The 24,246-nt window shown below is 46.0% G+C and overlaps 1 protein-coding gene across 2 annotated transcripts in view; it reads right to left on the bottom strand.

Moving 5' to 3' along the window:
- Positions 1 to 12,176, bottom strand: part of LOC126473285 (4-hydroxy-2-oxoglutarate aldolase, mitochondrial-like) — a 78,806-nt gene extending 66,630 nt beyond the window's left edge. For both annotated transcript variants that reach the window (XM_050100241.1, XM_050100242.1), the window contains exon 1: positions 11,976 to 12,176. In XM_050100241.1, the coding sequence (XP_049956198.1) occupies positions 11,976 to 12,135 (160 nt within the window). In that variant the 5' untranslated portion in view covers positions 12,136 to 12,176. The remainder of the gene's footprint in view (positions 1 to 11,975) is intronic.
- Positions 12,177 to 24,246: the final 12,070 nt, after the last annotated feature.

Genomic DNA, 24,246 nt, shown 5'->3' with positions numbered 1-24,246 from the left:
ATGAAATGTGCGGTTTTCATGAGCAATAAAAAGGGCGGAAATGATGTTTATGTTGATCTCTTTTGCAGTTTTCTGTACAGGTTCCGGAACTCTGGGAACCGAGGTGATGTAAAAGTTTTTTTGATGTGTGTATGTATGAAAATAGCGCGTGAACAGTGTCGCTCTTTTTTGGAACAATTTTCAGAAAAGATTTCATATAACCAGATCTGTGTTATTTTAACTGGTATAGTAGCATCCATTCCCTCTGCGTTGAACTTTTGTACGGTGTTGGAACATTTAAGCATTTCTATTAACTACAGGACTACGGAGAAAAGATCAGCCCGTGCTGCAACTTCAGGTAGGCTGTTTAGACTATGAGCGTTAAACAGACTTATAGGAGAGTCTACCCCAAGAGTATCGAGAGGAAGTGAAACAGGGCTGCTTCAAATGGCTCTGAGCCCTATGGGACTTAACATCTGAGGTCATCAGTCCTCTAGAACTTAGAACTACTTAAACCTAACTAACCTAAGGACATCACACACATCCTTGCCCGAGGCAGGATTCGAACCTACGACCGTAGCGGTCGCGCGGGTCCAGAGTGAAGGGCCTAGTACCGCTCGGTCACACCGGCCGGTGCGAAACAGGGAAAAGACTACAAAATAATAGCAGCCGCGCAGACTTTTCCTTATAGTCTTTCAAATTACATGTTCTCCAGCAGATGAAAAGAAATATAAGAGCTGCTTGTTACTTATATGGAACTGGTTGACATTTCTGACAGGACATGAAAATCATAAAATGAAGTAGGGAAACAGTCGCTACTGTCGAGTTTCTCAATAGATACTAAAATAACCCGAAAGGAATTCTTGCAAAAGGATACCAGGGTATGATCGTTTTAATACAAACAATATTTAGTAATTTTTGAAAATCTTGTCGTATGTGTTTGTGGTAATGACGGCAATGGCTGCAAGTAAGTCTTATACGACTGTCTTATACTATTTAACAATTCTGTCCATCGTATTATAATCGTTTCCTCTTTGAGTGTATGTCACACCTTCAGTAACTCTTATCATCGTACAGCGAAGTCGATATCGTGCATGTCCGCTATCAATGACTCCTCTTGTGGCCATTAAGGGGCGCCTGCAGGCGGACCCAGCTGCTGACTTCAGGCATGACAGCCGAGTCGTTCCAAGACACTTCATATTGTGCTGTGCTAAGGTCTCCACCGGGCTTACAATTTAAAATCCACAACAGATGCAGGACGACACTATTTTGAGGAAAGTAGCGCATCTTTTCTAAAACTGGTTAAAATATCTAAAAAAAGCTCAGGGTAATTTTGATGGGAGCGAGAGAGAATCCATAAAATGGCATTCCCATTCACAACACAGAAAGCATAACCAGAACTTATCAAGATCATCTTCTTCATCCAACTCGTGGTTCAAACACGGACATCCATTTAGGGACAAAGCCCAAACAACAAATTGGTAGTGGCGCGTATTTGACTGGCAATCTTCGCATCGTTCCTCTGCTGCCCAACCCCACTGTCTAGCGTCTACCGCCACTATATATATATATATATTAAAAAATCTAAGCACTATAGGACTTAACATCTGAGGTTATCCAGTCCCCTAGACTTAGAACTACTTAAACCTAACTAACCTAAGGACATCACACACGTCCATACCCGGGGTAGGATTTGAACCTGCGACTGTACCAGCAGCGCGGTTCCGGACGGAAGCGCCTAGAGCCGCTCAGCCACAGCGGCCGGCTCACGAGCAGGGAGCGATATCCAGGGTGCTTAGGCTGTTTTGCTAAACATACAGGCACTCGGTGACTTTATAGGGAAACATGTTGGCTGCACTGCTGTGAACAAGGACATGTGATGGAAGCTTGAAAAAGTGGCACCGCGTTGCAATGACAATGCCGCAGCAGCCTTAAACGTCACAGGCGTAACTGAACTCTTTCCTAGAGCAACTGCAAGAAGTTTTCTGAGCCACTCACGAGCAACAACAAATTAATAGAACTTGTTGTTAATACCGGTCCACCTGTTTCTAGAGGCTGACACAAAACAGCCGGAACTTTTGAAACACCCAATAAGTATAGAAAAAGAATCCTACAAAAAGTTTTGTTGGCAGAAATTCAACCACTAAAACTTGACTTTCAAGAGACAGGAGTCCAATTTATCAGTGTTCAAAAATTACATTCTGTAAATGGCGTCGTTCTGTACGTATGGATTCTTCCAGTCTGCTCTTGAGATTTCTCCTTGATTGCAGCAACATCTCATGTGGTATACCACGAATCTAGTCTTGAATTATTTGTTCAAATTCATCCTGTGTTCTTGGCCGAGTCATTTATGCGCGACTCTTAAAGTAGTTCACAAGAAAAAAAAAATCACAAACGGGCAAATCTGGTGATCTTGGGGACCAGGAAATGTCACCGAATCTTGATGCGGCACTGTAACCAAAGAAGCCATTAATCGCCTTCCAGTGTCAGACCATCCAACTGAAACCAGGTTTCGTGAAGCTGTGGAATAATGTTCAGTGCAGATGCAACAAAAGATACCGATTCGAATTGACAGTCACTGCGATCCGCTCTTTGTTTTCGAAAAAGTAAGGCCCAGTGATCACATGTATCGGAAGTGCACACCATACTGTAACCTCGCTGATGTACAAATGGTGTTTATGAACTTTGTTGGGGTTGCTGTCTGCCCAGTAATGGTAGTTCTGTTCATTCACGCCTCTTTTTAAATGAATATAGGCCTCACCTGACACTCACGTGTTATGGATGTGCTGACATCCATTCAATTATGCTGTCTATATTTGCTGACGTGATTCTAATCGCAACTGGTAATCGTTCTCCTTCAGTTGTCGCAGATCTACAGCTTATACGCATAAAATTTTGACTCAAAATGGAGAATTCGTCGCGCACTAGTTTGGGAACTGCGTCTGTAGCCACTAGGTTACAAACTGAACACTGTGGGCTCCGTCAGATTGAGACGCGTGTAGCTTAGACAGTCTGTAGAGCACGAGCACTTCTCGGTCGTCCTGTCAGTTTCTTTTTTAAGAGCATATCCAGTCTCTTCAAAAATTTTGATCTAAGTTTTTATCATAAGTTTCAAGGGAACCCGATCATGACGCTCTATGTTGCCGATTTCAGAGTACTTGACAGCTCAACACAAAAGTTTTATCTCAAGTACAGATAGTGTTGAGGATCAGTGGACAAAGTTCAAAACCATCGTACAATATGCATTAGATGAGTATGTGCCAAGCAAGATCGTAAGATATGGAAAAGAGCCACCGTGGTGCAACAACCGAGTTAGACAACTGCTACGGAAGCAAAGGGAACTTCACAGAAAACATAAACATAGCCAAAGCCTTGCAGACAAACAAAAATTACACGAAGCGAAATGTAGTGTGAGGAAGGCTATGCGAAAGGCGTTCAATGAATTCGAAAGTAAAGTTCTATGTACTGATTTGGCCGAAAATCCTAAAAAATTTTAGTCTTATGTCAAAGCGGTAGGTGGATCAAAACAAAATGTCCAGACGCTCTGTGACCAAAATAGTACTGAAACAGAGGATGACAGACTAAAGGCCGAAATACAAAATGTCTTTTTCCAAAGCTGTTTCACAGAGGAAGACTGCACTGTAGTTCCTTCTCTAGGTTGTCGCACAGGTGACAAAATGGTAGATATCGAAATAGATGACAGAGGGATAGAAAAACAATTAAAGTCGCTCAAAAGAGGAAAGGCCGCTGGACCTGATGGGATACCAGTTCGATTTTACACAGAGTACGCGAAGGAACTTGCCCCCCTTCTTGCAGCGGTGCACCGTAGGTCTCTAGAAGAGCGTAGCGTTCCAAAAGATTGGGAAAGGGCACAAAGACGTCGAACAGATGTGCAGAACTATAGACCTATATCTCTAACGTCTATCAGTTGTAGAATTTTGGAACACGTATTATGTTCGAGTACAATGATTTTTCTGGGGACTAGAAATCTACTCTGTAGGAATCAGCATGGGTTTCGAAAAAGACGATCGTGTGAAACCCAGCTCGCGCTATTCGTCCACGAGACTCAGAGGGCCATAGACACGGGTTCCCAGGTAGAAACCGTGTTTCTTGACTTCCGCAAGGCGTTTGATACAGTTCCCCACAGTCGTTTAATGAAGAAAGTAAGAGCATATGGACTATCAGACCAATAGTGTGATTGGATTGAAGAGTTCCTAGACAACAGAACACTGCATGTCATTCTCAATGGAGAGAAGTCTTCCGAAGTAAGAGTGATTTCAGGTGTGCCGCAGGGGAGTGTCGTAGGACCGTTGCTATTCACAATATATACAAATGATCTTGTGGATAACATCGGAAGTTCACTGAGGCTTTTTGCGGATGATGCTGTAGTACATCGAGGGGTTGTAACAATGGAAAATTGTACTGAAATGCAGGAGGATCTGCAGCGAATTGACGCATGGTGCAGGGAATGGCAATTGAATCTCAATGTAGACAAGTGTAATGTGCTGGGAATACATAGAAAGAAAGATCCTTTATCATTTAGCTACAATATAGCAGGTCAGCAACTGGAAGCAGTTAATTCCATAAATTATCTGGGAGTAGGCATTAGGAGTGATTTAAAATGGAATGACCATATAAAATTAATCGTCGGTAAAGCAGGTGCCAGACTGAGATTCATTGGAAGAATCCTAAGGAAATGGAGTCCGAAAACAAAGGAAGTAGGTTACAGTACACTTGTTCGCCCACTGCTTGACTACTGGTCACCGGTGTTGGATCCGTACCAGATAGGGGTGACAGAATAGATAGAGAAGATCCAACGGAGAGCAGCGCGCTTCGTTACAAGATCATTTAGTAATCGTGAAAGCGTTACGATGATAGATAAACTCCAGTGGAAGACTCTGCAAGAGAGACGCTCAGTAGCTCGGTACGGGCTTTTGTTGAAATTTCGAGAAAATACCTTCACCGAGGAGTCAAGCAGTATATTGCTCCCTCCTATGTATACCTCGCGAAAAGACCACGAGAATAAAATCACAGAAATTAGAGCCCACACAGAGGCATACCGACAATCTTTCGTTCCACGAACAATACGAGACTGGAATAGAATGGAGAACCGATAGAGGTACGCAAGGTACCCTCTGCCACACACCGTCAGGTGGCTTGCGGAGTATGGATGTAGATGTAGATGTAGAAACGTCGGAACTCCCTCTGTGCACTTTCGAAACTATCATTGTTTCTGTGAAACACTTTTATGGCAACAGCACGCTGTTGACCGTTTCACCAATCCGTTTGCAGCTCGAGGTCCCTGTTCCGCAGTGCAGCCAACTGTATATTGCTGCCACTATGGACTTCAAAAATTTCCGTTTCTCTATGTAGCTGTGAGCTGTGTACAGAATGAGGAAGCCTACGCTCGAATTGGTTCCCGTCTCTTCAGGCAATATAAGAAAGGTTATAATCTGATAGAAAGCGCGGCATACTTTTGCGCAGTAGATGGACAATAACGGCGTTATAGTCCTCCAGTGGCTGGTAAGAGGTACCAGCGAGCCGGTGTATGGGCCTGGCCACTGACATCAAGCCAGAGATAAAACCCAGCCGCCAACCCGCTGCAAGACGCAGCGAATCATGCTGTGCCAAAGTCTCTATCGCACTTATGCCGTACTTTCGTGGCCTAATTCTTCACTGGATTGCAAATGGAGTACGGTTAGGACTGCTGTTCTTTGTATAGTTGACGGATTTGCTTGTTCTTGGTGTGTCCTACAAATTACGACGAACGCCGCAGACTGGAATTGTAAAAGCCGGCCGGTGTGGCCGAGCGGTTCTAGGCGCTTCAGTCTGGAACAGTGCGACCGCTACGGTCGCAGGTTCGAATTCTGCTTCGGGCATGGATGTGTGTGATGTCCTTAGGTTAGTTAGGTTTAAGTAGTTCTAAGTTCTAGGGGACTGATGACCTCAGACGTTAAGTCCCATAGTGCTCAGAGTGATTTGAACCATTTTTTTGGCAAAAGTCATGGGATGCATTATAGACATATATAGGTGGCGTTAGTATCGCGTACACATTGTATAAAAGGGCAATGCATTGGCAGAGCTATCATTTGTACTCGGAAGATTCATGTGAAAATGTTTCGACGTGATTATGGTCGCACGACGGGAAGTAACAGACTTTGAACGCGGAATGGCACTTGGAACTAGACGTATGGGACATTCCATTTCGGGAATCCAATATCCTGATATCCACAGTATCAAGGGAGTGCCGAGAATAACAAATTTCAGGCTTTACCACTCACCACGGACAACACAGTGGCCGGCGGCCTTCACTTAACGATCGAGAGCAGCAGCGTTTATGTAGAATTGTCAGTGCTAGCAGACACACAACATTGCGTGAAATAGCCGCAGAAATCAATGTGGGACGTACGACATACGTATCCGTTAGGAGAATGCGACGAAATTTGGCATTAACGGGCTATGGCAACAGACGACCGATATCGGCACGACATCACCTGCAGCGCCTTTCCTGAGCTCCTGACCATATCGGGTGGACCCTACACGAATGGAAAACCCTGACACATGCTTACAAGATACTTTGCCTTGGAAATATACAAGATTTGCAATCTGTGAATAAAGTATAAGTAAGTTATCGATGGATTTGTATTGATTTTTTAATTAAATGAAATTAATTAAAACATCGTCTTCTGGACGAAAACAGTAGCCTGTATGAAGATATTTGGCCCGTGTACATTGATTGTGATACTCCAATTGCTATAGAACGCTTTTCAAAGAACATACCTGAAAGCAGGTTTAGCATTGTTCTCATAGAGACGACGGACAAAGATGTGGAAACATCAAAAACACGACACGTTACCATGCCTCATAAGGAGTAGGAAAACCGTTGGCATCCAAGACAGCGTCCAGTGGAATCGTACACCACACACACACACACACACACACACACACACACATACACACGCACACGCACACACACACACATATATATACATACATACATACATACATACACACACACACACACACACACACACACACATATATATATATGTATGTGTGTGTGTGTGTGTGTGTGTGTGTGTGTGGTGTGCTCTGTTTTATTTTGACATGTATCAGGATATTAGCCTACAAAATATCAGCAAGAGCTAATAGCTGTACAAAAATTGTGTTTCCAGAATTATATGACCTTAAACGACAATATGTATATATAAGAAACACTAGCATAATGATATACGCAAGTCAGCTATGAACAAATAAACTTTATATTACATTATCATTACAATCAATATTTAAAGCAAAGAATGTACAAGCCAAAACAGTACACAAATTAGTAGAGACTCAGACTAGCAGACTACTACGTCCTGTTGACTAAGTGGTGAATGTGATGGACAGGAAACGGGGTGTGGTTAGGAGTCAGAAGGGGGGGGGGGGGGGGGCGAGTGTGACGCAACTTACTTGTGTACTCTTTTGGCCGATATATTCTTATACTTGTAATGTCTGAGTATAATCGTAATGTAATATAAGGCTCATTGTTCATTGCTTCTTTGAGTATTTCATTATGCTTGAGCTATTTTCGTGGATAATGAATTGGCTCTAAGCACTATGGGACTTAACATCTGAGGTCATCAGTCCCCTAGACTTAGAACTAGTTAAACATAACTAACCTAAGGACTTCACATACAGCTATGCCCGAGGCAGGATTCGAACCTGCGACCGTAGCAGCAGCGCGGTTCCGGACTGAAGCGCCTAGAACCGCTCGCCCACAGTTGCCGGCTTTCGTGGATATGTATAGTCGTAAAAGGTCACATAACTTTGGAAAAAGTTTTTGTACAGCTATAGGCACTCCCTGGTGTGTCGACTAACTGTTTAGTCTTAAGTCGCTTGAGGACTGCCTAAAAACCCGAAAGGCAGTTTACTACGAACTATAAGGGGCGATCAAAAAGCTTACGTTCAATGGTCGTACAGTCCACAATCGGTATGCTAATCAAGCAAAATCGAGGTGAGCATTGACGCAATCATCCTACCGACGCACCAGGTTGAACATATCCGTTTGGTAAAACACTGTGATTTACTGCTTGAAGAAGTCCTTAACTGTCTGCTGTACTTCCTCGTCCGACAGGAATCGTCGAAACTCCAAGGTTTGTTTTAAGAGACCAAAAGCGTGCTAGTCGCATGGGGTGAAATCAGGACTGTAGGGAGGCGGTCATGTGTATCTCACTTAAAGTTGGTGTCACTTCTGTGTTACGACATTTGCGATATGGGAACGTGCGTTATCATGAAGCAACAGCACCCCTTGTCTCAGTTTCACTGGTTTTCTACAGACGTTCTGCCTATACAGATTCTTCAATCTCCGGCGGGTGTCTGCCAGTGTTAGTCCTTCAGCAGCCAAGAAAGGAATAATGGCACGTTGGTCCTTTTTGCATGCATTTGGTTTACCGCTGGCACACCGTAAAGACATGCATGCCCCACAAAAGCCTTCGCTACTTGTCGATGTTTATCTACCCTCATCGGAGTCCCGCCACGTTGCATATACGCTGCAGCAACGCCCCCAAACGGAAAATTTTTGATCGCCCCTTATATAAAATAAATATTACTGAGGTACACCAATCCTGTTTATTTCCAGATGTCTAAATTCCTGCAAGTACCGACGGAATATTTAACAAAAGATTATTTGATTTGTAAGAAATATCGTAATTCTGAAATAGGGCTTGGTTGACGTTGAAGAATGACGTCACAAGCCAGCATACAAAACGAAGCTTCTTCAGCTTAACTTCGGCAGTTATGGACAGTTTTCATTGATTTAGACCAGTTACCAGCAGAGTGACGACAGCAACCATTTCAGATTGTACGGTGGCAACACTGACGACGCCACATTGAAGGAAAGCACAGTTTCTGTTTGTTTGTCAACCAACCAACCAAGCTGAGACGAACCTGTGGACCTGCAAATTGGATAATACAGTTCAAGATGAGCGTAAATTCACTGACAGAAAAAAGTCGTAACACCAAACAGGAGTTGTGCGTCATAAATGAAAGTTGATTGGGGTGTTTCTACATCTGAAAGATGATGTCTAATCAAATTTCGCGGTAGACCCATAAAAAAGGCGCTAGTAGCGCCACTATGAGGATGAAAATCACGTTTGCTTTAAATACACGCTGTAGTACTCTAGTTACCTTTGATAGTGAACGAGTTGAGTTGATGTCAAGAAAGCCTTTAAGGCGACAAAGACGCCGATATCGACAACTCACTGACTTTGAACGAGGTCGTGTAAAGGGCTACAATAAACTGTATGTTCCTTCTACAGTACTGTGCAAAGACTTGGCAAGTACGTTGCCACTGAAAATTAGTGCTGGCAGCAGTTGTCACGAGAATCCAACGTCGTGAGAAAACCGGACTCCAGACGGCCATGTGGCACTACAGACAGAAGACCATCGTGTTCGGCGTATGGTTCTGGTGCATCCTAATACATCTGCAGCAGCGGTCTGAGCAGCAGTTGGCACCATAGTGATACAACGAACTCTTGAAAATCGGTTACTTCGAGGACAGCTCCGGGCCAAACGTACTGTAGTGTGCAATCCACTGACCTCGAACCATCGCCAGTTTCGACCTCAGTGGTGTCAAGCGGAAGCTCATTAAAGGGCGGTATGGAGCTATGTTGTGTTTTCTGATGAAAGCTGGTTCTGCCTCGGTGCCAGTGATGGCCGTATGTTGGTTAAAAGGAAGTCATTTGGGGGCTTGCAACCAACCTGTCCGGTTGCTAACTGGCTCTAGACCTGGAGTTCTGGTCTGGAGTGAGACTTTGTGTGACATCAGGAGCACTCTCGTGGTTATCCCTGACACTCTGTCTGCAAAACTGTACGTCAGTCTGGCGCTTCAACTTCTTGTTCTGTAATTCATGAATAGCATTCCAGGGGGCGTTTTCCAGAAGGATAACGCTCTCCCATATACTGCTGCTGTAACCCAACTTGGTCTACAGATGTTCCCGGTGGAGGTTCGAGTCCTACCTCAGGCATGGGTGTGTGTGTTTGTCCTTAGGATAATTTAGGTTAAGTAGTGTGTAAGCTTAGGGACTGATCACCTTAGCAGTTGAGTCCCATAAGATTTCACACACATTTGAACATTTTTTGGTCTACAGAGTGGAGAGATGTAGTCTTGGCGTGCTGTATCACCAGATCTATCTCCAATCGAGCACGTACAGAACATCATCGGATGAGAACTCCAGTGTCATCTACAACCAGCATTAACTATCCCTGTATTGACTAACCAACTGCAACAGGTATGGAACTCCATCCCACAAACTGAAATCTGGCACCTCCATAACACAAACTGCCATCTGGCACCTGTACAACACAATGCATGCACGTTTGCAGTTAATATTCTGGCGGTTACACCGGTTATTAATGTACCAGCATTACACATTTTCAATGGGTTATCTCACACTTACATTAACCTTTGATCTTATACTGGTAATCGCTTGCATGTGTTCGCTAGACAAATGTATTCCCCACTTTTTCATTACCTGCATTAATCATTTTTTTGTGTTGCGATTTATTTCCACCAGTATCCATCTACAGCTGTTGTGGAATCTATTGGCTGCTCGCCTTTTAAGTCCAAGACAACGAAATACAGGTAGTGTTATAGCGTAATGTCAAGCGCAATCACGCCAGTCGGGAACGAGAGAATAGAGAGGGTGTGAAGAAGACGTCAGCCAATTGCCCGCTGACTGACCCCTCTCCAGGACGACAACGCGGCAGCAGCGCCCTCTGTGCGAAGAGGACATAAGCTTCGTGCCCGTCTGGTCGCGGCCCAGTCGAGGAGAAGCTTCAAGACTAGCGACTTGAATAGAAGCGTCAAAGGTCGTTACTTGCTTGTACATTCTATGTAGCTCAATCTTGGAATTGTTGTCCGCCCCTGGTAGCTGAGTGGTCAGCGCGACGGAATGTCAGTACCTAACGGCCCGGGTTCGATTCTCGGCTGGGTCGGAGATTTTCTCCGCTCAGGGACTGGGTGTTGTGTTGTCCTTATCATCATCATTTCATCCCTATAGACACGCAAATCACCGAAGTGGCGTCTACTCGAAAGACTTGCACCAGGCGAATGGTCTACCCGACGGGAGGCCCTAGCCATACGGAATTTCAGTTTGGAACTGTTATACTGAAGAAACTTGTTTATTGCGGATGTCGCCCTCTGCTTGCGATACATCTATGTAATTCTCAAAGTTAAGTACTGTGGTGTCACCGGCAGACACCACACTTGCTAGGTGGTAGCCTTTAAATCGGCCGCGGTCCGTTAGTATACGTCGGACCCGCGTGTCGCCACTATCAGTGATTGCAGACCGAGCGCCGCCACACGGCAGGTCTAGTCTAGAGAGACTCCCTAACACTCGCACCAGTTGTACGGCCGACTTTGCTAGCGAAGGTTCACAGTCTACATACGCTCTCACTTGCAGAGACAACAGTTTAGCATAGCCTTCAGCTACGTCATTTGGTACGACCTAGCAAGGCACCATATTCAGTTACTATATGTCTTCTGAACAGATAATATTGTGAATCATGTACCGTCAAGAGCGACGTTCATCATTAATGGATTAAAGTTAAGTATCAAACTAGCTACGTCCGCTTTCTGAATTCTAATTCCTTGTCATGTTCCAGACCTCACGTCAGTATAGTTCTTCCCTCCTCACGCCAGCCTGCGTGAGCTAAAACGCGTGCATTTCGGCCTCCACTAGTAACACGGTGTTGGCTCTTCTGCCAACACAACAAGTACTGTCAGTAATAAAACTCATTAATACGATTTGCTTGAATTGTTGTCTAGCGATCCGAGGAAGCCGGTTTCCTAGATACCCCACATTTGACGACTAGGTAAGATGCAACAGGTCGATCTCAGTCTGCAGAAGGCGAAACGGCGTCAGCTGCAAGAACACGCAGTGTCGACTGCTGCTCACAGCCACGCTAGTCGAGGCCTCGCGACAGCTGGTGTGCTCCGGGCGGCCGCCTACCTGCTAGCGGCCAGGCGTTCCACGCGCGCATGTTGTCTGCCAGCTTGTCCATGGCGATGCTCTCGTCGCGGTTGAAGGGTGTGGGGATGGGCGGCATGATCCCCGACAGGTCGAGCCGCCTGCTGGCGGCGGCTGCCGCGCCTCTGCTCGCGTGCAACATGGCTGCTCGCGTCACTTCGCGTTGGCACTGTGCCCGGCGTCGACCTTGCAGCCGCGGTTTTACTCGTGCTGCGGCCAAAGATAAGCTACTCCACACGCGTTGCGTCACAGATATTAAGCCGGTGACCGCCGCAAGTAAACAAACGACTGGCGAAGAGGCAGGGGGTGCGACATAACACACGCGAAGTTAGCGGCACATAAAATTTCATCAAGTAATCTACATCTACACTTTTACTCCGCAAGCCACCCAACGGTGTGTGTCGGAGGGTACTTAACGTGCCACTGTCATTACCTTCCTTTCCTGTTCCAGTAGCGTATGGTTCGCGGGAAGAACGACCGCCGGAAAGCCTCCGTGCACGCTCGAATCTCTCTAATTTTACATTCGAGATCTCCTCGGGAGGTATAAGTAGGGGGAAGCAATATATTCGATACCTCATCCAGAAACGCACCCTCTCGAAACCTGGACAGCAAGCTACACCGCGATGTAGAGCGCCTCTCTTGCAGAGTCTACCACTTGAGTTTGCTAAACATCTCTGTAACGCTATCACGCTTACCAAATAATCCTGTGACGAAACGCGCCGCTCTTCTTTGGATCTTCTCTACCTCCTCCATCAACCCTACCTGGTACGGATCCCACACTGATGAGCAATACTCAAGTATAGGTCGAACGAGTGTTTTGTAAGCCACCTCCTTTGTTGATGGACTACATTTTCTAAGGACTCTCCCAATGAAACTCAACCTGGCACCCGCCTTACCAACAATTAATTTTATATGATCATTCCACTTCAAATCGTTCCGCGTTCCGTACGCATACTCCCAGGTATTTTACAGAAGTAACTCCTACCAGTGTTTGTCCCGCTATCATATAATCATACAATAAAGGATCTTTATTTCTATGTATTCGCAATACATTACATTTGTCTATGTTAAGGGTCAGTTGCCACTCCCTGCACCAAGTCCCCTAGGCTTAAACTACTTAAACCTAACTAACCTAAGGACATCACACACATCCATTCCCGAAGCAGGATTCGAACCTGCGACCGTAGTAGCGGCGCGGTTCCGGTCTGAAGCGCCTAGAACCGCTCGGTCACAGCGGCCGGCTATTGCTAGACTCTTCTAGGTCTATGCGCATCTACATCTACATCTGCGTAGATACTCCGCAAGCCACCGTACGGTGCGTAGCGCGGGGGTGCCCTGTGCCACAACTAGTCATGTCCTTTCCTGTTCCACTCGCAAAATAGAGCGATAGAAAAACGAATTTCTGTATGCCTGCTTCTGAGCCCTAATGTCTCGTATCTTATCTTCGTGGTCCTCAGGCGCAATGTATGTTGGCGGCAGTAGAATTGTTCGGGAGTCAGCTTCAGATGCCGGTTCTCTAAATTTTCTCAGTAATGTTTCTCGAAAAGAACGTCACCTGCCATCCAGGGATTCCCCTTGGAGGTCCCGAAGCATCTCCGTAACACTTACGTGTTATTCAAACCCGCCGGTAACAAACCTAGCAGCCCGCCTCTGAATTGTTTCGATGTCTTCCTTCAGTCCGACGTGGTAAAGCTCCGAAACACTCTATCAGTTCTCACTAATAGGTCGCATCAGCATCCTATGTTAGGTATCACTTACAGGCGACCCACTCTTTCCTAAAATTTGCCCAGTAAACCAAAGTCGGCCATTCACCTACCCCACCACAGTTCTCACATGCTCATTCCATTTCATATCGCTTTGCTACGTTACACCCAGAGATTTAAACGATTTTACTGTTTCTAGAAGGACACTACTAATATTGTATCCGAAGATTACAGGTTTGATCTTTCTACTCGTCTGCTTTAACTTAAATTTTTCCGCATTTAGAGATAGTTGCCATTCATCACACCAACTAGATGGCTCAAATGGCTCTAAGCACTATGGACTCAACATCTGAGGTCATCAGTCCCCTAGACTTAGAACTACTTAAACCTAACTAACCTAAAGACATCACACACATCCATGCACGAGGCAGGATTTGAACCTGCGACCGTAGAAGCAGCGCCGTTCTAGACTAAAGCGCCTGGAACCGCTCGGCCACAGTGCCCTGCACACCAACTAGAAATTTTGTCTAAGTCGTCTCGTATCTTCCTACAGGCACTCATCTCCGATATCTTATCGTACACCACATCATCAGCAGCAGACAACCGCAGATTGCTGCCCACCCTCTCCGCCAAATCATTTATGTACATAAAGAACAACAGCGGTCCTATCACGCTTCCCTTGGGCAATCCTGACGATACCCTTGTCTCTGATGAACACTCGCCGTCGATGACGACATACTGGGTCCTATTTCTTAAGAACGAGCCACGGAATTATCTGTGAACTTATTCCATACTCTCGTACTTCCGTTAACAGCCTGCAATGGGGCACCGTGTCAAATGCTTTCCGGCAATCTCGAAATATGGAATATGCCTGTTGTACTTCATCAGTAGTTCGCAATATATCATGTGAGAAAACGGCAAACTGAGTTTCGCACAAGCGATGCTTTCTAAAACCATGGTGATTCGTGGGCATACGCTTCTCAGTCTCAAGGAATATATTGGAACTGAAAGTATGTTCAAGGAATCTGCAGCAAACAGAAGTTAAGAATATTGGTCTGTATTTTTGAAGGTCCTTTCTTTTACCCTGTTTATGTACTTGAGTCATGTGTGCTTTTTTCCAGTCACTTGGGGCTTTGCGCTCGGCGAGAGATTCACGCTAAATGCAGGCTAGGGAAGGTGCCAATGTCATAGACTGTTGTTGTTGTGGTCGTCAGTCCTGAGACTGCTTTGATGCAGCTCTCCATGCTGCTCTATCCTGTGCAAGCTTCTTCATCTCCCAGTACCTACTGCAACCTACATCCTTCTGAATCTGCTCAGTGTACTCATCTCTTCGTCTCCCTCTACGATTTTTACCCTCCACGCTGCCCTCCAACACTAAATTTGTGATCCCTTGATGCCTCAGAACATGTCCTACCAACCGGTCCCTTCTTCTAGTCAAGTTGTACCACAAACTCCTCTTCTCACCAATTCTATTCAATACCTCCTCATTAGTTATGTGATCTACTCATCTAATCTTCAGCATTCTTCTGTAGCACCACATTTCGAAAGTTTCTATTCTCTTCCTGTCTAAACAATGTCTCGTCCATGTTTCACTTCTATACATGGCTACACTCCATACTTTCAGAAATGACTTCCTGACACTTAAATCAATACTCGATGTTAACAAATTTCTCTTCTTCAGAAACGCTTTCCTTGCCATTGCCAGTCTACATTTTATATCCTCTCTACTTCGACCATCATCAGTTATTTTGCTCCCCAAATAGCAAAACTCCTTTACTACTTTAAGTGTCCCATTTCCTAATCTAATTCCCTCAGCATCACCCGACGTAATTCGACTACATTCCATTATCCTCGTTTTGCTTTTGTTGATGTTCATCTTACATCCTCCTTTCAAGACACTGTCCATTCCGTTCAACTGCTCTTCCAAGTCCTTTGCTGTCTCTGACAGAATTACAATGTCATCGGCGAACCTCAAAGTTTTTATTTCTTCTCCATGGATTTTAATACCTACTCCGAATTTTTCTTTTGTTTCCTTTACTGCTTACTCAATATACAGATTGAATAACATCGAGGAGAGGCTACAACCCTGTCTCACTCCCTTCCCAACCACTGCTTGCCTTTCATGTCCGTCGACTCTTATAACTACTATTAAAAAAATCTAAATGGGATTCCATCCGAATCTAGTGATTTGTTTGCTTTCAAATCTTTCAGTTATTTCTCTACGCTTATCACTTTGTTGTCCACACGGGAGGCTGTGCGATCGTCAAATGACATGTTTCCACATTTCTCCGTTGTGAACGATTTCTTTAACGTGAAATCTGAAACTTCGGCTTTCGTTTTGCTGCCTTCAGAACCACACCAGACTGGTCAACAAGGGAATGAATGGAGCCTTAGACCCTCCTAGCGATTTCACGCACTCAGTGGTATTACAGGAAACAACACCATTATGCGTAACGATCGTTGGTAACCCGTGCGACCTAAATCTCTCAGGTATTGCCTTCACAGTCTTTTCACGAGATTCACATAGGAAAAAGCAATATATTGTTAGAGTTTTCTGGGAATGTACACAGTCAGAGTTATTACAATAAACCACACCGTGACGCATAACACACATCTTGTAGCATCTGCCACTGTAGTTGGGTGAATATCTCTGTGACGCTTTCGATTTTCCTAAAACAACCTGTGAGGAAACGTGCCGGTGGTGAGGGTCATAGACTGACCAGCATTACAAGTATCGCTCTAACAAATGTTATGTGGACTACCTCTTTCATGAGTGGTCTACCCTTTCTGACAATTCATCAAATGAATCTCAGTCTGGTATCTGCCTTTCGTACAATTTCTTTTATGTGGTCGTTATACATTCATGCTCATAAATTAAGGATAGCTGCAGAATGTGGTGCCACACAACGTGGCACTACTCAAAACTGGCGCTACTAGCATAGGCACATAGGGAACACACACGACACAGATCTGCAAGTCGACGGTATTGGTGACAAGTTGAGAAAACCAACCCGAAACACATTGCTACAAAACGCCACTGTTTCCTGCGCATGTACCCCGACATCAATATGGGATATGATCACCAAGCACACGTACACAGGCCGCACAACGGGTTGGCATACTCTGGATCAGGTGGTCGAGCAGCTGCTGGGGTATAGCCTTCCATTCTTGCAGCAGTGCCTGTCGGAGCTCCTGAAGTATCATAGGGATTTGAAGACGTGCAGCATTACGTCGACCGAGAGCATCCCCGACGTGCTCGATGGGGTTTAGATCTGGAGAACAGGCCATTCCATTCGCTTGATATCTTCTATTTCAAGGCACTCCTCCACGATAGCAGCTCGGTGGGGCTGTGCGTCATAATCCATCAGGAGGAAGGTGGGACCCACTGCACCCCTGAAAAGGCGGAATACTGGTGCAAAATGATGTCCCGATACACCGGACCTGTTACAGTTCCTCTGTCAAAGATATGCAGGGCTGTACGTGCACCAATCATAATCCCACCCCACAACATCAAACCATGACCTCCATACAAATCCCTTTCAAGAACATTAAGGGGATGGTATCTGGTTCCTGGTTCACACCAGATGAAAACCCGACGAGAATCACAGTTCAGACTATGTCTGGACTCGTCCGTGAACATAACCTGGGACCAATGTTCCTATCACCATGTACTTTGTTCTTGACACCAGGCTTTACAGGCTCTCCTGAGACCAAGGGTCAGTGAAATGCACCTTGCAGGTCTCCGGGCGAATAAACCACGTCCGCTCAGTCGTCTGTAGGCTGTGTGTCTGTGGACAACTGTTCCAGTGGCTGAGGTAAGGTCCCGAGCAAGGCTACCTGCAACACTCCGTGGCCGTCTGCGGGCACTGATGGTGAGATGTCGTTCTTCTTGTGGTGTTGTACACTGTGGACGTCCCGTACTGTAGCGCCTGGACACGTTACCTGTCTGCTGGAATCGTTGCCATAATCTTGAGATCACACTTTGTGGCACACGGAGGGCCCGTGCTACGACCTGCTATGTTCGACCAGCCTCCAGTTGCCCTAGTACTCTACTCCTCATAACGTCATCAATATGCGTTCTTTGAGCCATTTTCAAGACAGTCACCATTAGCACGTCTGAAAACGTCTGCACACTTACTCGCTGCACTGTACTCTGACATGCACCAACGCACCTCTGTGTATGTGGACTGCTGGCAGCACCACCGTGCGACGACCGCAGGTCACTTGCAGCACATGGTCATATCCCGAGGTGATTTAAACCCGCAAACCGCCCACCAGAGCGTTGTTTCACCATGTATCAGCATTATCCTTAATTTATGAGCATGAGTGTACTTTAAATCGCTCCGTGTGCATACTTCTCGATATTTAATGGATGTGAATACTTCTAGAAATTATTCGGCTATTACTTAATAATACAATATTGGGTCTTTCCGACTATTTATGCTCAATACATAACACATGTTAGCGTTGAGGGTCAAGTGCCGGTCCCTGCACCAACGATCGATCATGATCTTCCTTCATTTTTTTGCAGTTTTCTAGCATCTGTTAATTTGGAATTACGCAAGGTCCACTCTCATAATCGTTGATAATCTCTACCCTCATCCAGTAGATTCACAGAGAACTAGTGTTGATAGGAACGACACACCAATGCGTGTGGGTTTCGTCATCGTATACATGGCTATTCTACTGTTGGAACATGCCATATCCTGCAAGTATAGTATGGTCTCTGTAAACGGCATGAAACTAAGACAATTGTTTTTTTTCTCATATTGCTGAAGGAACAAGATTTGAAAACACCATTTCAAATGGGAGGCAATGAATGCACCTTATGTGGTTGATGGACCCCATGAGTGCAGTCGTTGGGGATAAGTCTCAAAACAGTTGTTTATTTTGTATTCAGAGCTCTTGCAACACGCTGGCTACTGTTGGAACAATTAGTATCAATCCCATAAAATGCGTTGTCTTCCAAGTCGAGTGTTGTGGCATACCTCGCAAAGCCAGTGAAATTAATTATACTGAAAAAAAAAAGATGTATAAAAATTTTAAAGCTCTTGTTTTGCGTATGTTGTTCAAATTATAACCTCTTTTCAAGGATCTTTCAAGTTATTATTCGTCTCTGACCGAATTACAGTGTCATTGACAAATGTCAATGTTTTCGCTTCTCCTCCTTAACCTTTAATTCTCTTTTCAAATTTCTCCTTGGTATCGTTTACTGCTTGCTCTGTGTATAGATTAAATAACATCGTGGTTAGGCCACAGCCGCGCCTCTTACTTTCTCAGCTGTTGCTTCCCTATTTTGTCCTTTGATTCTTGTAACTGCAGTCTTGTTTCCGTACAAGTCGTGCTCCCTTCAGAATTTTGAAGAGTGTATACCAGTTAACATTGTCAAAAGCGTTCTCTAAATCCACAGATGTTATAATAGTACAACAGCAAGGTACTTTCTGTGGTGTCACCGCCAGACACCACACTTGCTAGGTGGAAGCCTTTAAATCGGTCGCGGTCCATTAGTATACGCCGGACCCGCGTGTCGCCACCGTCAGTTAGCAGACCGAGCGCCGCCACACGGCAGGTCTAGAGAGACGTCCTAGCACTCGCCCCAGTTGTACAGCCGACGTAGTTAGCTACAGTTCACTGACAAATACGCTCTCATTTGCCGAGACGATAGTTAGCATAGCCTTCAGCTACATTTGCTACGACCTAGCAAGGCGCCGTATTCAATTGATATTGAGATTCTATTAATGTATCATCAAGAGGGATATTCTACAAATGTGGATTAAAGTTAAGTATTCCAGAAGCTACGTACTTTTCTTTACAGCATTCATTACATAGCCTGTTTCTGACCTCACGCCAGCCTGCGTGAGTTTAAGCGCGTGCCTTTCGGCTTCCTCTCATTGCGTCTAGGCTGTCTTGTCTCGACACAACATATTTGGCGACGACGATTTAACGGTCGTATTGCTCTAATTTACTTGTGTCATGGCTTCGGCACAATCTCCAGATGTACTGTCCGAATTTTATCGCTTGCAGAATCAGCAGACGCAGGCCTTATTGGATGCCCTTGGACAGCTCGTCCAGGGTCAACGTGCAATGCAAAACGATGCGGCGGCCGCCGCTCCACCGCTACCGCAGCCACAACACGCAGTTGCACCACCTTTTCGTCAATTCGATGCGGCGATGGAAAGCTGGACGGAGTGGTCACGACAATTTGGATTCCATCTCGCCGCCTACAGAATTCAAGGTAACGAGCGGCAGCCTCACTTATTGGCATGTGTAGGGGTGCAGACGTACCGTGTGATAGTGAAATTATTTCCCCGCCGCGACGTAGCAACTCTGTCCTACGAAGAAATTTTGTCTGCATTAGATGCATATTTCAAGGAATCAGTCAATGTAGTTGCAAAAAGGTATACGTTCTTTCGTACAAAACGTACGGACGGTCAAACTAATCGGGAGTGGGTTGCAACTTTGCAAGGCCTTACTAGGGATTGTGCTTTTGAGTGTGAATGTGGACTCCCTTATTCAGATACTATGGTGCGTGATGCAATTGCACAGAACGTTTCTGATGTTCGTATACGGGAGCAAATTTTGAAACTAGTCAATCCCTCCCTTCAACAAGTGATAGACATATTGGATAGGCAAGACACACTTGACTTTGCTCAGGCATCATTTGAAACTTCGCCAGCTGTGTGTCACATTAACCGGCCCGCCGGGCGAGCTGCACGGAACGGTAAACAGCCCTCGCGCACGTCCGTGCAGCCACATGTCCCGCGTAAGCAGGCAAATGCAGTGCTAAAATCATGCCCGCGGTGTGCTGCTAGACATTCGCGTGAGAATTGCCCTTCACGCCAAGCTATTTGCTTTTTCTGTAATAAAAAAGGACATGATCAAAGTGTTTGCCAGAAAAAGCTCCGATCGGACACTCACGATTCCAGGCCCTTTGCTTTGCGCCGGAATCGGAATCGAACCAAGAATACTCAGGCTCGTGAACCTTCGCCCATGGACATTCATGTAGTTAATTCCACTCCGCCCAGTGCCACTCTCTCTAAAAGTGACTGTGTGCGTCCCACAAAAAGTGTGTGTCGACGTCGCCGGAAATCACGTCAATTAGCAAGTGATTCTGTACCAGTGTCTGTTCAAATTGCACGAGACAGTCGCTCTTGTCGTCAGCAGGACAATAAACTTTTTGTAGACTTGGACATTCATGGCAAGGTCATACCATTCCAGCTCGATACCGGAGCTGCAGTTTCATTGATCAATAAAGACACGTACAAACAACTGGGCACACCTCCGTTGCATGCCGCAAATGTTAAGTTAAATAGTTATTCAGGTCCAAATATCCCTGTGTTAGGACAGTTCAGCCTTCTTGCAACATACAAGGGACAAACAAAACTTGTGTCTTTTTACGTCCTTCGCTCTTCTTCTGCTGTGAACTTGTTTGGTTTAGATTTATTTCAGTTGTTTAACTTGTCTATAGTAAATCAGGTCCTATCGGTGAACCAATCTATGCCTTCAGCCAGTGTTTCTCGTCTATGTGAAGAGTTTGCAGACATTTTTGCACCGGGCCTTGGTTGCGCTAAGAACTACACTCCTGGAAATTGAAATAAGAACACCGTGAATTCATTGTTCCAGGAAGGGGAAACTTTATTGACACATTCCTGGGGTCAGATACATCACATGATCACACTGACAGAACCACAGGCACATAGACACAGGCAACAGAGCATGCACAATGTCGGCACTAGTACAGTGTATATCCACCTTTCGCAGCAATGCAGGCTGCTATTCTCCCATGGAGACGATCGTAGAGATGCTGGATGTAGTCCTGTGGAACGGCTTGCCATGCCATTTCCACCTGGCGCCTCAGTTGGACCAGCGTTCGTGCTGGACGTGCAGACCGCGTGAGACGACCTTCATCCAGTCCCAAACATGGTCAATGGGGGACAGATCCGGAGATCTTGCTGGCCAGGGTAGTTGACTTACACCTTCTAGAGCACGTTGGGAGGCACGGGATACATGCGGACGTGCATTGTCCTGTTGGAACAGCAAGTTCCCTTGCCGGTCTAGGAATGGTAGAACGATGGGTTCGATGACGGTTTGGATGTACCGTGCACTATTCAGTGTCCCCTCAACGATCACCAGTGGTGTACGGCCAGTGTAGGAGATCGCTCCCCACACCATGATGCCGGGTGTTGGCCCTGTGTGCCTCGGTCGTATGCAGTCCTGATTGTGGCGCTCACCTGCACGGCGCCAAACACGCATTCGACCATCATTGGCACCAAGGCAGAAGCGACTCTCATCGCTGAAGACGACACGTCTCCATTCGTCCCTCCATTCACGCCTGTCGCGACACCACTGGAAGCGGGCTGCACGATGTTGGGGCGTGAGCGGAAGACGGCCTAACGGTGTGCGGGACCGTAGCCCAGCTTCATGGAGACGGTTGCGAATGGTCCTCGCCGATACCCCAGGAGCAACAGTGTCCCTAATTTGCTGGGAAGTGGCGGTGCGGTCCCCTACGGCACTGCGTAGGATCCTACGGTCTTGGCGTGCATCCGTGCGTCGCTGCGGTCCGGTCCCAGGTCGACGGGCACGTGCAGCTTCCGCCGACCACTGGCGACAACATCGATGTACTGTGGAGACCTCACGCCCCATGTGTTGAGCAATTCGGCGGTACGTCCACCCGGCCTCCCGCATGCCCACTATACGCCCTCGCTCAAAGTCCGTCAACTGCACATACGGTTCACGTCCACGCTGTCGCGGCATGCTACCAGTGTTAAAGACTGCGATGGAGCTCCGTATGCCACGGCAAACTGGCTGACACTGGCGGCGGCGGTGCACAAATGCTGCGCAGCTAGCGCCATTCGACGACCAACACCGCGGTTCCTGGTGTGTCCGCTGTGCCGTGCGTGTGATCATTGCTTGTACAGCCCTCTCGCAGTGTCCGGAGCAAGTATGGTGGGTCTGACACATCGGTGTCAATGTGTTCTTTTTTCCATTTCCAGGAGTGTATAAAGCACATTTGGAACTGAAAGTCAACGCGCAACCGAAATTTTTCAGAGCGCGCAATGTTCCCCACGCATTGCGTGATGAGGTAGCAAGAACATTACACGATTTGGAATCGCAAGGTGTGATTGAACGTGTGCAGGCTTCTCTCTGGGCATCACCCTTAGTCATTTTGCCAAAACCTTCTGGGAAATTGAGACTTTGTGTGGACTTCAAGGCAACGGTGAATCCACAGACTATTGATTCCGACAATGGCCCACAATTAATGTCCGCAGAATGTCAGTCATTCTGCAAGGCCAATGGTATTCAACATCTGACATCCGCGCCGTTTTCGCCTCAGTCAAACGGTGCCGCTGAACGATTGGTCCGGACTTTCGAGTCACAGATGTTGAAGTTGAAAGAGTCACATTCTCGGGAGGACGCGTTATTGCTCTTCTTGTCTTCGTATCGCTCTCAGCCCTGAGATGGTCGCTCGCCGGCTGAGTTGCTCCACGGTCGTCCTCATCGAACCTTGATGTCTTTGCTGCATCCGCCGCATCAGGTTCCTGTGCAGCGGCAGCCACCTGCTTTTGCTCCGGGCGACGTTGTATTCTATAGCAACTATCGAGGATCACAGCGTTGGCTCGCAGGGCGCATTGTTTGCTGCCTTGACCGCCCTATGTATTTGGTTTTGGGGGCCTCTGGTGAGGTGCGTCGGCATCTCAATCAGCTGTGCCTCTGTCGTCGCAGGTCTAGAGAGACGTACTGGCACTCGCCCCAGTTGTACAGCCGACGTAGTTAGCTACAGTTCACTGACAAATACGCTCTCATTTGCCGAGACGATAGTTAGCATAGCCTTCAGCTACATTTGCTACGACCTAGCAAGGCGCCGTATTCAATTGATATTGAGATTCTATTAATGTATCATCAAGAGGGATGTTCTACAAATGTGGATTAAAGTTAAGTATTCCAGAAGCTACGTACTTTTCTTTATAGCATTCATTACGTATCCTGTTTCAGACCTCATGCCAGCCTGCGTGAGTTTAAGCGCGTGCCTTTCGGCTTCCTCTCATTGTGTCTAGGCTGTCTTGTCTAGACACAACACTTTCTACCTGGAAACTATTCCGAAATTAATGGTATTTCGGTGTGTTGTTAGTGCGTAGTCTGTGGGCTAGAATCTGGATTTTCGACCTCGAGGACCCTGTGCTAACTTGGGGAGGGCCGAAAAATCTTGAAATTTTTGGCTTTTTTCCATTATTTCGTCTATATCTTCTAAACCACGCGTTTTTAGTGGGATACACCTATTTGTAAAGCTGAAGAGCATTAAATTTTCTGTACAATTCACTCGTCAAAAGATTTGTTTTACGCAAAATTCAGAAATACAAAAATTCAGAAATACCAAAAATTTCTCAGATTCTCCAAAACAGCAGAAAAACGGAGGTTTTTGCTTATAATTTACATTTGTCAACGTTTCTATATAAATTATGTTAGATGCCCATAAATTTCGACACACAGAAAGAATATATCGAGGTGGCCCACAATCACTGACACCACAACCACGAGTGAGCTCGCCATAG

Source organism: Schistocerca serialis, chromosome 4, assembly GCF_023864345.2.
Source record: "Schistocerca serialis cubense isolate TAMUIC-IGC-003099 chromosome 4, iqSchSeri2.2, whole genome shotgun sequence".
NCBI classification, from domain to species: domain Eukaryota; kingdom Metazoa; phylum Arthropoda; class Insecta; order Orthoptera; family Acrididae; genus Schistocerca; species Schistocerca serialis.
This window is presented reverse-complemented; position numbering and strand designations above follow the sequence as displayed.